The sequence below is a fragment of the Pelodiscus sinensis genome, chromosome 17 (assembly GCF_052426305.1).
Source record: "Pelodiscus sinensis isolate ZL-2025 chromosome 17, ASM5242630v1, whole genome shotgun sequence".
NCBI lineage: Eukaryota > Metazoa > Chordata > Testudines > Trionychidae > Pelodiscus > Pelodiscus sinensis.
Window position 1 is genome coordinate 3,278,530 of NC_143068.1, and position 12,917 is coordinate 3,291,446.

At 42.6% G+C, this 12,917-nt stretch overlaps 1 protein-coding gene across 13 annotated transcripts in view; it reads right to left on the reverse strand.

Annotated features, from left to right (window-relative positions):
• The window catches only part of PHF20 (PHD finger protein 20), a 191,700-nt gene that overhangs the window by 73,095 nt on the left and 105,688 nt on the right, over positions 1 to 12,917 (reverse strand). For all 13 annotated transcript variants that reach the window (XM_075900760.2, XM_075900759.2, XM_075900762.2 and 10 more), the window contains one exon: positions 6,637 to 6,726. In XM_075900760.2, the coding sequence (XP_075756875.1) occupies positions 6,637 to 6,726 (90 nt within the window). The remainder of the gene's footprint in view (positions 1 to 6,636; positions 6,727 to 12,917) is intronic.

Below are 12,917 nucleotides of genomic sequence, written 5' to 3' on the forward strand. Positions count from 1 at the left end.
TGAGGCTGTCTCGGTTTGGGATGTAGACAGTTGCAAGCCAGTGCTGTAGACAGCACACATCTAGTCTCGCAAATAGGACAATAAAGGTTGTAGCCACCATGTGTCCCAGTATTTGCAGACATGTGCAGATAAAGGGAATATATTTGACACCCCTCTCCCCCCAAAATAAGGTCTCATAGCATTTTCAATCTTTGTAGTGGCAGGTAGGCTCTTTTACTGAATCTACAAGTGCCCGATAAATACTATCTTTTGAGTGGGCTGTAAGGTGGACTTGTGGGTATTTATGAGTAGGCCAGGTCGAGAGAAGCATTCTCTGGTAGTGTTTTATCATGGCTACAGTTTGTTGACATGTGGGTCCTTGGATTAAACAATCATCAAGGTAGAGAAAAATAAGTATGTTTTGTCTTCTGAGAGAGGCCGGGACCATGGCTAGTGTTTTGGAAAACACTCAAGGGGCCGTGGAGAGACCAAAAGGGAGGACTCAGTATTGGTAGTGATCATGACCTACTACGAACCTGAGAAATCTCCTGTGGGCAGGATGCATGGTTATATGAAAGTATGCATCCTGAATGTCAAGGGCTGAGAACCAATCCCCTTTGTCCAGTGTGGGTATAATAGTTGCAAGAGTCACCATTCTGAATTTTGTGCTGAGGAGGAACTTGTTGAGTTTCCTGAGATCTGAAAAGAGCCTCCCAGCCCCCTGTTTTCTTGGCCATTAGGAAATAATTGGAATAGAACCCTCTTCCCAAATGTTTTGTGGGAACCAGTTCTATTGCCCTTAGGGTGAGTATCTTTTGTACTTCTGCTTGTAACAGGGGTTCATGAGATGGGTCCCTGAAGAGGGACAGGGTCGGGGACTGGGTAGGGTCCCTGAAGAGGGACGTAAAGGGGATTGTGTAGCCTGATTTTGTAATTTCCAGGATCCACTTGTACATACTAATGTGGACCCATTCTTGGTAGAAGAATCTCAGAATAGAAGGTAATAGAAGGTAATAGAAGGTGATATTTGGATGCACTGGATCTATGGGGTGATCACACAGACCCCCAACCAAAACTTCAAATCTGCTGTTTGTGTGAAGTTGATTCAGTGTTAGAAGATTGGTTCTGTTGAGTCCTTTTGTTGGAGCACTGCTTGAGCATGTTGTCACATGACTTCTTTTGTTGTCTATAGTAGTTATAGATGAAAGGGCTGTATTTGCATCTTTTATTAGGTGAAGTGTGGTATGAACCCCAAAGTGTGGAGTGTGGTATGAGACTTTCATTGTGTGTAGCACCTCATCTGTCTTTGTGGCGAACATTTGGTTACTATCAAAGGGGAGGGGCCTCCGCCTTAGACTGTAATTCTTTTGAGACTTCTGATGATTGTAGCCATGAGGCTCTGCTGCGGCTTTTTTTCCTTTTTAACAGAAGGAAACATTGAAAGCTATGAAACTATGACTTATTTATAAAGTAACTATACTATATGTTTGTTTCCTGTCAGAGAAGGAGAGCATTGCTATGACTCCGTCTTCAGCCAAAGACGGTAGAAAAGGAACTGAAGGACGTTAAAACTAGCTGAAAACTCAAAAAGCAATAGCAAAGTGTTTTTTTAAGTACATTAGAAGAAGGATACCTACTAAACAATCAGAGGGGCCCTTGGACGATCGAGATGCTAAAGGAGCACTCAAAGATGATCAAGTAATTGCAGAGAAGCTAAATGAATTCTTTCCTTCTGTCTTTATGGCTGAGGATATTGGGGAGGTCCTCAAATCTGAGCCATTCTTTATAGGTGACAAATCTGAGGAATTGTCCCAGATTGAGGTATCATTAGAAGAGGTTTTGGCACAAATTGATAAACTTAACAGTAACAAGTCATCAGGACCGGGTGGCATTCACCCGAGTTCTGAAAGAACTCAAATGTCAAACTGCAGAACTATTAACTGTGGTTTTTAACCTGTCCCTTAAATCAACTTCCATACCTAATGACTGGAAGATAGCCAATATAATGCCAATATTTAAAAAGGGTTCTCGAGGTGATCCTGGCATTTAAAGACTGGTAAGTCTAACATCAGTACCAAGCAAATGAGTTGAAACTAAGGTAAAAAATAAAATTTACTATAAATAGTAGTAAAGAATAAAATTATCAGACACATGGATGAACATAATTTGTTGGGGAAAAGTAAACATGGTTTCTTCTAAAGGGAAATCATGCCTTACTAGTCTGCTGAAGTTCTTTTAGGGAGGTCAACAAACATGTGGACAAGGGGGATCCAGTGCATATAGTATACTTCGATTTCCAGAAAGCCTTTAACAAGGTCCCTCACCAAAGGCTCTTAAATAAAGTAAGTTGTCATAGTGGGGTCCCCAAGGGTCTGTCCTGGGACCAATCCTATTCAACTTACAGGAAACCCCCGAGTTGCAACCGCCTGAGTTGTGACCCCATCCCCCATTTACAACCATTAAGTGCAGAACGGGCTGAAACCCCCGACTTACGTCCTTGGCCCATATTTAGAATGGTGCACAATGCCTATTGTCAATGAGGGTTTGAGTTATGACTCCCCTGACTTGCAATGCTTCCCCGGGAATCAATCGTGTTGCAAGTCGGGGGTCGTCTGTATTTATAAATGATCTGGAGAAAGGGGTAAACAGTGAGGTGGCAAAATTTGAAGAGCTTCAAAAATATCTCACCAAACTAAATAAATGGGCATCAAAAATGGCAAATGAAATTTAATGTTGATAAATGTAAAGTAATGCATGATGGAAAAAATAATCCCAACTATATATACACACTATGATGGGGACTAATATGGCTACAACTACTCAAGAGAGATCTTGGGAGTCAACTGTGGACAGTTACCTGAAAACATCCACTCAATGTGCAGAGGCAGTAAAAAAGCAAATAGAATGTGAGGAATCATTAAAAAAGGGATAGAGAATAAGACAGAATACACACCTTATTACCTCTACATAAGAACATGGGACCCCTACATCTTGAATAATGCGTACAGATGTGGTCGCCTCATCTCAAAAAAGATATATTCGCATTGGAAAAGGTTCAGAAAAGGGCAACAAAAATGATTAGGGGTTTGAAATGGATCCCATATGAAGAGAGATTGAAAAGACTTGGACTTTTCCATTTAGAAAAGAGGAGATTAAGGAGGGATATGATAGAGGTTTATAAAATCATAACTGGTGTGGAAAAAGTGAATAAGGAAAAGTTATTGACTTATTCCCACAATATAAGAATTAGGGGTCACCAAATGAAATTAATAGGCAGCAGGTTTAAAAACAAACAAAAGGAAGTTTGTTTTTTTCCACTCAGTGAACAGTCAACCTGTGGAATTCCTTGCAGGAGGATGTGATGAAGGGTAAGACTTTAACAGGGTTCAAAAAAGAGCTAGACAGACTCATTGAGATTTGGCCCATCAATGGCTATTAGCCAGGATGGGTAGGAATAGTGTCCCTAGCCTCTGTATGTCTGGAAATGAGTGACAGGAGAGGGATCATGTAAGGATTACCTGTTGTGTTCCCTCCCTCTGTGGCACCTGGTATTGGCCCCTGTTGGCAGACAGTATAGCCGTTCATATGAGGTTTACATCAGTGCGAGACACAGTGTATGCAGACATGACGCAAGGGGCACTGCTAGGCAAAAATCTCCCATCAGCTATGCGAGGACTCTCCGAGACCTGAGTAGAAAACTCACAGGAGCATCACTCAGAGAAGTCTCATTTCTCTGGATCTTTGCATTTGGGAGTACCTTCTGACTACTGGATCTGTCCTAAATTACGGAACCCTCCTTTCAATATTCCATGTTTGAGACAACATAAAAATTATCCAGAACCTTTTGAGGTCAACTAATTTCTTTTTTTTTTTGCACTTATTTAAAAATGGAAGAGTTGCTAGAATCCTTTACTTGGCTCCAGTATGCCCTCACTGATGGAGAAAGCAATCCTGGATACAGTTGTTGAGGGACATCTGGATGACTAATTTTAGAGTTGAAGTTATGTGAAATGTGGGACAGGAGATTATGGAATGCTTTCAAGTTCGCAATCTGGACACAGTATGATATCTCTGCCCCATCAGGCAATGAAGATGACTCATTAAGTAGAGATGGAAGCCTACGCTGACCTTCCATTACTCATGATTGCCAGCATCAGGCTCTGGTGTCAGAGGCCTGGCCGATTATGATGATGGAGATCAGAATCTCCTTCTCTTTCTGGACACACAAGGAGGTGATCTATTCAGGGACATGTGATAAGAGTGTTCAATAAGGCCGGAATCACCAAGCTGGCTTGCTATAGGTATATTGCCATGGTTGAGAATGGCAAGCTCTGCTGTCTCACCTTGGGCAGAGCTCTTAAAAGTCCTTTGGCATCATTCTCTGAAGTTAACATAGAGGCAGTCTTGTTGGGTAAAAGTAAACAAGTGAGCATGAAAATATGCAGCTTTCCTCAAATTGTTGCAACACTGAGTGAGTCTCTGCACTACATCCAATGCCAGCTGCTGCTCAGGCATGGTGGACATAAGAGCTCCTACGGAGGCATACCTCAGGCCTACATAGGTTCAGTTGCGGGTGCTGATATTGGCACCGAAGTCAGGACCACCGCTTCTCCACCCTGTACTGTGTCCTTGGAGAGAAGATGGTGTTTTAGGCATTCCTTGTGGGATGACCCCCTATATTATTTGGAGCTCTATTTATAGTCTGTGCAGGACTCTCTAGGCATTGACTTCTCACATCAATTGTTGTGTAGGTGCTGGTTTTGATATTGAGGCATCAATGCTGCTGGTACCAAGACAACAAGTACCTGGCCAGCTATGCCCTAGTAACTGGTACAGGATGCTGATGCAGAAATTGTTAATGCCAATATGGACAGCATCGTCTTCATTGCTTTCCTTTCACTGCCTGATCCCAAGGTGTGGTACCTGCTTAAAGAGTGATGGTAGACACAGACTCTTTTCGTACTGCTTTTGTAACTGTCGTTACTTATGGATCTGAAACACACCATACAGATTGCTCCCCCAGATGTAACTTGAGTAGTTGTGCAAGTGTAATCCACTTTTTACAGGTGTCGGGAGAAGCAGCTAATGGGGAGGGAGGGGGCCGCCGTGGAAATGTGACCTTCCTGCATAACTCATCTCCACCTCACCCCCACCTCAGAACACCCACACTCTCCTTGTCCTCTCCCCATCATCCACTTCCCTTACCTGGGTGGGGGCAGGGACAGCTCTCTCTCTCGCTCCAGCTATGCTGGAGATTTCAGAACCAAAGCAATGAAAGAAGCAGAATGTGGGGTCAATGGGGACACCAAGCCAGCAACTTTGGCATGGCTCTACCACCCCAGCCCTTCCAGACAACTGGAGTCTATACAACAGCCCCACAGGAGGACAGGGCTGGGGGTGGTACAGCCACATCAGAGGAGATGCCAGTATGGAGCTGCTCAGTAGCCCCATGTTGTTCTTCTCCTGTGTCTTCCCCGTACATCATACTGGCTGTAACTATCTTGCAAGTAAGGGATATTGTGCCAGATCATCCTGCTTGCACTGCAGGACTTAAGATGAGTGTCCTTCAATATGCAAGTCCTGGAGGAAAACTACCGCCACCGCAAGTATTGGTCTGGTCATGGTCCTGCCCCAGGAAAGAAGAGGTAACAGGTGTGTTCATCAGTAAGAGGGATGAAACCATCACAGGACGAGCAGAGTTTAAACCCTGAGTGTGTAGAACCCACTATGTTGGTGTAAAATGTTTTATTGTGTTGTTCACTGATGGTCTCCTCTCTCTCTTTTTTGAGGGGAAGGGGAGAAAGGAGCAACACATTTCCTTCCCCAATCTAGTCAAAAAGGGATTAAATGTGAAGCTCTGTGGAAGTAGAGTTAGACACTCACTGGGTTGCATCTTAGTGTCACAGAGTTCAGTGGGAACTGAGGGAGAATGGAGACTTTTCTGCCCTTTATGCCATCACACCGAAGAACAGGAGTAGTACAGATAGGACACGAAGGACAATGCCATTCAAAAGAATCCAATCTCAATGATCTGAGAGCACACACACACAAATTCAGTGGCATCAACATGGACACACACATTGAAGAACAATAGCTATGAAAGGTGCCAAATTCTCTGTTCACCTTAATGGAAGTGTTATCTCTGAAGCTCAATGATCATTTGCAGATAGATTTTCAAAATTGCTCAACACCCTCAACTAAAGCTACAGTTTCAAGAGTTCAGCTCCCAGTCAGGCAACTAAACAAAAAGTGGCCAGACTTTGAAAAATGGTCAGCAGCTCTTGACACTGAGAACACTGACAGAAAAGAAAAAATACCATTATCACATCATCACTTTCAGGCACCTTGAATTATACACTTTTTGGGGTGAGAGGTTTTGAGGAAGTTCTCCTGGGGGCACATCCATTTATTTACAGATTGATTTATTTTTATCAGCCATCCAACTCAGTGGCTGAGCCCTTCAAACAGCAAGAAAATGCCACTCTAAGTCACACTTCACCTTTAATAGCTTATTAGCTCAGAATTGGTGGCCATTAAAGACAAGACTATGATTTCCCCTATATACAGTCACTGGTCATGGAAAATTTTTAACTGAGGTTGAGACAGTCAAACTGAAAAACTAAGGCCACTTTCTATGGGGAAAAAAAGGTATTTTACCAGACTGAGTTTTCTTTTTCTTTTTCTTCGACTTTGACCTTACACAGTCTTGGGATTTCTTCTCTTTATTCTTCTCTTTATCTTTAACAGCTGAAATTAGATAAAATTGCAATTTATTTCAGGAAAGACTCTCACAATTAGGCTCCCATTCATCATCATACACATCTCAACTTAGATCTATGTTATTTTATGGAACTATGGACAGCTCAGATGTGAGAAGGAAAACACTTTTCTGCTTGCTGCTGCAATTTCCTAACCCTATCTCAAGTATTTTTCAGTAACACCAAAGTTAAGAGTGCCAAATACAAATTGCAGTATTATACTAGTACATGACCCCAACCAAAATTGAAGCTGTGGTGTACATATATATAAAAGAAAGACCTTGCCCAGAAAAGCTTAGTCACCACAAAGAGTAGGGGGGAAAAAAGGTATTATTCCCATTTTATACATGAGTAACGCAAAGATTAAGTTATTTCTACAATATCATACATGGTACAACCAGGAAGTTACTGCTGATAAAGAAATGTGTGCATGCTATTGTTTGTTAACCCATCTCTCATCATAATTTCCTTCCTACACACAAAACACTTAGACAACAGATTACGTTTCTCAAATGATTTAAATCAATAAATCAAAACCACAAATTGCCGGCAATAAATAGCGAAGCCAACAGAGCCAAACACTTCCTATGCATACACACTATAAGCCATCCACCATACACAGCGCCTATGATACCTAATTTAAATACACACCACCCACAGCAAATGCACATTCCTAACCATTCTGGCTGATCAAACAAACTCAGTTAAGACACAGTGATTTGGCAGCTGCCACACGAGTAGGACTCTTAGCTTTTTCCCCTACATAGCTTTAGCTCTGTCTTTCCCTATCCCTGCATTGCTGATTCCTCAGCATGAAAACCAACCCTTATTCCCTCCCTCTTTCAAAGAACCACCATCAATCAGGTTTTCCTGCTGCCAATTCTTCCTTCTACGTTACATGGACATGGTGAACTCTATCATTTATTCGTGGTGGAACTGGTTAATGACATGATAAATTAAGGGAATAATTTTTTAAGATATTAAATGTAATCATTTTCAACTTGCGTTAGCAGACACAGGTGACGAGTGTGACCATAACGTTTGGGGGTTTGTAGGTATTTATCAAGAGAAACATGGAAAAAAAGGAGAGAGAACCCTAAGTTTCTCAGCTGAAATTTTTAAATGTTTACATTGTATTCCTCACCTTCATCCTGGCATCCTCAGACATGCCAATGAGATACTGATGCTGGGCTGAGATACAGAAGTTTTGAAGACCTGACTAGGCCAAGTCCCAGCAGTTCGAACTATGGAGTTGCTACTTAACGTAAGAATTACTTATGGAGAAAGCACAAAGACTTTTTTTAAATGTACTTTTCTGTTTAGATGAAGTTGTTTGAAACCAGATGAAATCTGTCTAAGCCAGCAAAGGAAGTGTTATAGAAACACCTTCATTGAGGTTAGCAGAACTTGTAGTGAGTTCATTTTCAAAAGTCTCTAAAACTGCATAAGAATATTCAAACTAATAAGCTGTACCAACTGAGATAAAGACTGAGTTAGCATGCATATTTCAGTTTATTTGGTCAACCCCCATGACGATAACAACTGAATACTGACTTGTGACCTGTGTCTTACACATTGCGTGACCAAGTGTCCTGTTTTCAACAAGCCATCGGCTGTTCAGTTGGTGGTGGCATGCAATGAGGCAAGCAGGCAGAATGTTCCCCTCCAGCTTCTACATGTAGGAGCATCCAGGGGTGGCCACATGCTGCCTAGTCCCAACCACTGCCCACACAACTCCCACTTAGTGTATGTGTCAACTCGGGGGGTGGCATAAAAAGCCACCCAGCTGTGCCTCTGCATAGGAGTCAGTGGAGGGGGGTGAGAGGGGAGACATACCACTGCTTCCAGAAGCTGCGTGAATTAAGTGCCACTTGGAGCCTACACCTCTGACCCCCACCTCCACCCTGGGCTCTCATCCCCTACCCCAGCCCTGATACTCCTCCTATCATCCAAACCCCTCAATCCCCAGCCTGGAGTACTCTTTTGAGCCCCAAATCGCTTATTTGCAGCGCTACCCCAGCGCTGACACTCCCAGCCAGAACCCTCACTTTCTAATCCCATGCCTTGGTTTAGAGGACCCTCCAGTACCCCAAACCCTTCAGTCACAGCCCAGAACACCATCCTGAACCCCAAACTCATCTCCAGCCCCACCCTAGAAGCCCACACCCCAGCTAGAGCCCTCAAAGCCTCCTGCACCTCAGTCCTGATGCTCCTCCCACCTTCCTTGGTCCCAACCCAGAGCATCCTCCTGCACCCCAAATTCCAGAACAAGGAATGAAAGCCAATATAGAGGAAATCAGACCTTTCCCATACCCACATCTAAAATCTGTTCTACTTTAAATGGCAACAACTTCTAGTAGAACAGTGATCAAGAACACATTGAAAGCATACATCATTCACACCATCAAGTGGACTTCAATGAAACATTCTGCCCTCCCACTGGAGCAGGAGATCCAGGGTTAGAGGAAGATGCATTAAAACAGCTGAAACAAATCAGTAAACAACCATTAATGTGGCCAAGATGAGACAATAAGCATCATATCCCTGCCCTGACATTTTTTACAACCTTCTGGATTAAGGAGATGGGAGGTGACAAAAATGAAGCCACACTCCCAGTAAAGAAAGAAGGCATCCAAGTGGAACTGACTGTCCCTACCCTCTCTGGAGCAGAAAAACACTTATGTTGATCCTTCCTGTGAATAGGTCCAAATCTGGTCAACTACCCCTGCATGGAAAATACAGCTTCAACTTTAATTGACCATTCTTAAAATTGGGAGCTGTCTCTGCTGAGACAATTCACAACTACATTGCTTTCCCCTGCCAGGTGTAAGGCATTCCTCAGGATCTCAGTCTCTGGAGGGTAGAATTGGGTGGACTGTGAACAGTGGAATTTGCACTTCAGCGCACAAGCACAGATGTTAAGAGCAAAGAGTAGCTCTGCAATCCTTCCAACCCTGTCCGGAGGGAGGTCTTCAATAGAGTTTTGTACCTCCCTTTGCAAACCAGAGAAACATAGCCCAGACAACCTATGCATAACTATGGCTGTAGCTATGATCCTAGAGAACAGGGGTGGGCAATAATTTTGGATGGGAAGAGTGTCTGGACGGGAGTTTGGATGAAGAAGATTGTCACCTCAAAGAAAATCTGTCATTTTCTTTGTGCCCATCCCTTTCACATAGCAGTCAGGCCAATCCAAAAAGCACAAGCAAAGCGTCACTGGACGTGGCCCCCAGATAAGGGTTTCTCACATACAACACTGCAGCTGCACTGCTATAGCACTTTTTTGAAGACCATACTATGCTAGCGGGAGAGCTACCACGTCTTTTATCCTTGGGCAGGTTGAATTTTCTTTCGTGCAGATTGAAATTTCTTATGTGCAACACCAATATTGAGGTAGTATGTGGAAGTGCACCACCCATACAAACAAAAAACCATTTGTTTATTTTATTTATCTGTGTGTGTGTGTGTGTGTGTGTGTGTGTGTGTGTGTGTGTGTGTGTGTGTGTGTGTGAACAACCGTCCATATGTGTGGAAGAAAATATATTAAAACAAAGGATATTTAACAAGGAACAATGCTTATTATATTTAATATGAAATTAATAAAAAGAAAATTAACACTATCCTTGGGAGTATATGTATCCTTTCTAACAACTCAAGCTAGTCAACACACCAAAATGCATATTATCCCACATAGCTCAGCATTAAGATGCTAAAGAAATCTATGAATCAACTAGAAACAGTACTTGCAAGGAGAGCATGATTAATACAATATTCACTGGCACTGGAAAGGAGAGTAAAAGGCATTCACTAAGGCTTATACAGTTTCTCTGGGGAATGTTTAGGATCCATGCTGTAAAAACAGATAAAAGTTCTCCTGGTTTGAAACTTTCACCTTTCTTGTGTCACCAGCTCAAAGAGTAGATGCCCTAGAACAAATTAACACATGGCTTCAAGGTTTATAGACAGATGCATATTTCAAAGAGCTTGATATGGTTTCATCCTATAAAACAATTAGCATCACATCTAGTACCTGCTACTTCTGACTCTTAAGAGCCAAAACTCTACCTCATAGCAAAGATCTGGCCATAATGCAATACAATATACCATGTATTAATTAGTAACACAGGACTTAAAAAAATCATTAAGACCAAAGTTTTAGATATCTGCAACACTCCAAAAAACTTGTTAAAAAGAATCTTTCTTTCTTACTGTAAACCATTAATACCTATCTAAACTTGGTTTGAAATGTAATCATGCCAATGTCCTGGCACACGCCCTCCCCTCCCCACTCACCCCCCACCCATGCAACGGGCTTTCCACTCCACATGTCTAACCCAGACAGACAGAGAGGACTGTATCAAGTGAGTCAGGAGGACACCCCAAACAAATTGCCCCCTGCCTCCACCTCACTGTGCAGATGACAACACCCACCCAACCCCTTTCAGAATTTCCCTGTCACTGTTCTTCACCACCATGTCTAACCTACAAAATATGCTGCCCCAGACGGATCCTTTCTTTAGGCCACTATGAACAAAAACAGGCAGTATTATGGTTGTGGAGGTGAGAGGCACAGAAAACAAGACTGTATTTTTTAAAAATAGTTGTCTTGTGTTGCTAAGTATTTACTAGTGGTTTTCTATTATAGCGTGGCTTTGGGCAGAGGTATGGAGAGGTTGCACCATTTTACTGGACACCATAACACCACTGAGACAGACCTGCTTGTCACCAAAACAATATTTACTTAAGAGAATATTATTTCTTTAGAAAATTATATATCGTAGGGACACCATAAAATATTTTTAACATCAGCTCAGCAATATTCACTTTAAAATACTCTGCAAATATACTACCTCACTTTTTTTGAGGTAGATAAAAGATGTGATTTTTTTTTCCTTTTTTTTATAGATCAGAAATTCAGGATTAATTTTTTATTCTGGAAGACTATGGACAAAATCCAAAATCCATAATTCTGATACCTTCAAATTAGCCATATCTGGTCCTTATTTGTCTATCTGGACATTGATTACAAAATTAAGCACAATTCACCACTTCCTTTCCATTTTCTATATAAGAACATTACACTGGGTGAGATTAACGGTCCATCTAATCCAGTATCCTTTCTCTGACATGGCCAGCAGACATCTTGCAATTGGAGATTTAGGGACAACAAAAGTAAGGGGCTATCTCTCTGATGATCCTGGCTCATAGCCATTGATGGACCTATACTTCATAGGCTTCTCATTCTTTTTTTAATCTAGTTATACTTTTGGCCTTCACAACATCCTTTAGCAAGGAGTTCCATAGGTTGAGTGTACATTGCATGAATTACTTATTTTTGTTTGATTTAAATCTGCTGCCTATTAATTTGATTGCGTTTAATTGAATTGACTACTAGTTTTTTGTTATGCAAAAAGGTAAATATTACTACCCTATTTCAGGGGTGGCCAACCCACAGCTGTCGAGCCACATGCAGCTTTACTAGGTTGGAGCTGCGTGCCCAGAATGCTCACAGGCGCTCCATGCATGTGCCCCAGCGCCTGAAGGGAGAATCATGTGACTGTGGTGGCATTAGCTCCAGTGAGACCCAGGCATTGAGTTAGAGTGGGGGGGAAGGATACTGGGGGTGCCTGGCTCTGGGGGAGTGGGTTAGAGTGGAAGGCTGTGGGTGTCTGGCTTTGGGGAGGGGGATTGGATTAGAGCGAGAGGCTGGGGGTGCCTGCTTTAAGAGGGGAAGTGCATTGGGTTAGAAGAGGAGGGCTGTGGGTGTCATACTGGGTCAGAGCAGGGTACCTGGCTCTGAGGGAGAGGTGGGTGCACTGCGTTAGAGCAGGGGGGGTTGGGAATGCCTGGCTGTAGGGGAGGTGATTGGGTTAGAACAGGGAGTACCTGGCTCTGGGGGAGGGGTGGGTGCATTGGGTTAGAGCGGGGAGGCTGAAGCACCTTAAACTCAAAAGTCTTCAAGGATGCAGAATAAGGCAGCCAACACAGATGTCATAGTTAAATTCCAGGGCAAAAAAGGAATCAGCATGTACCTGGTTTACACTCAACAACGAGAAATCCTGTGGTACCTTATAGAGTAATAGATTTATTGGCGCACAAGCTTTTGTGGGCAAAGAGCCACTTTGTCAGATGCATGTAGTGGAAATTCCAGAGGCAGATATAAATATACAGGCACATGAT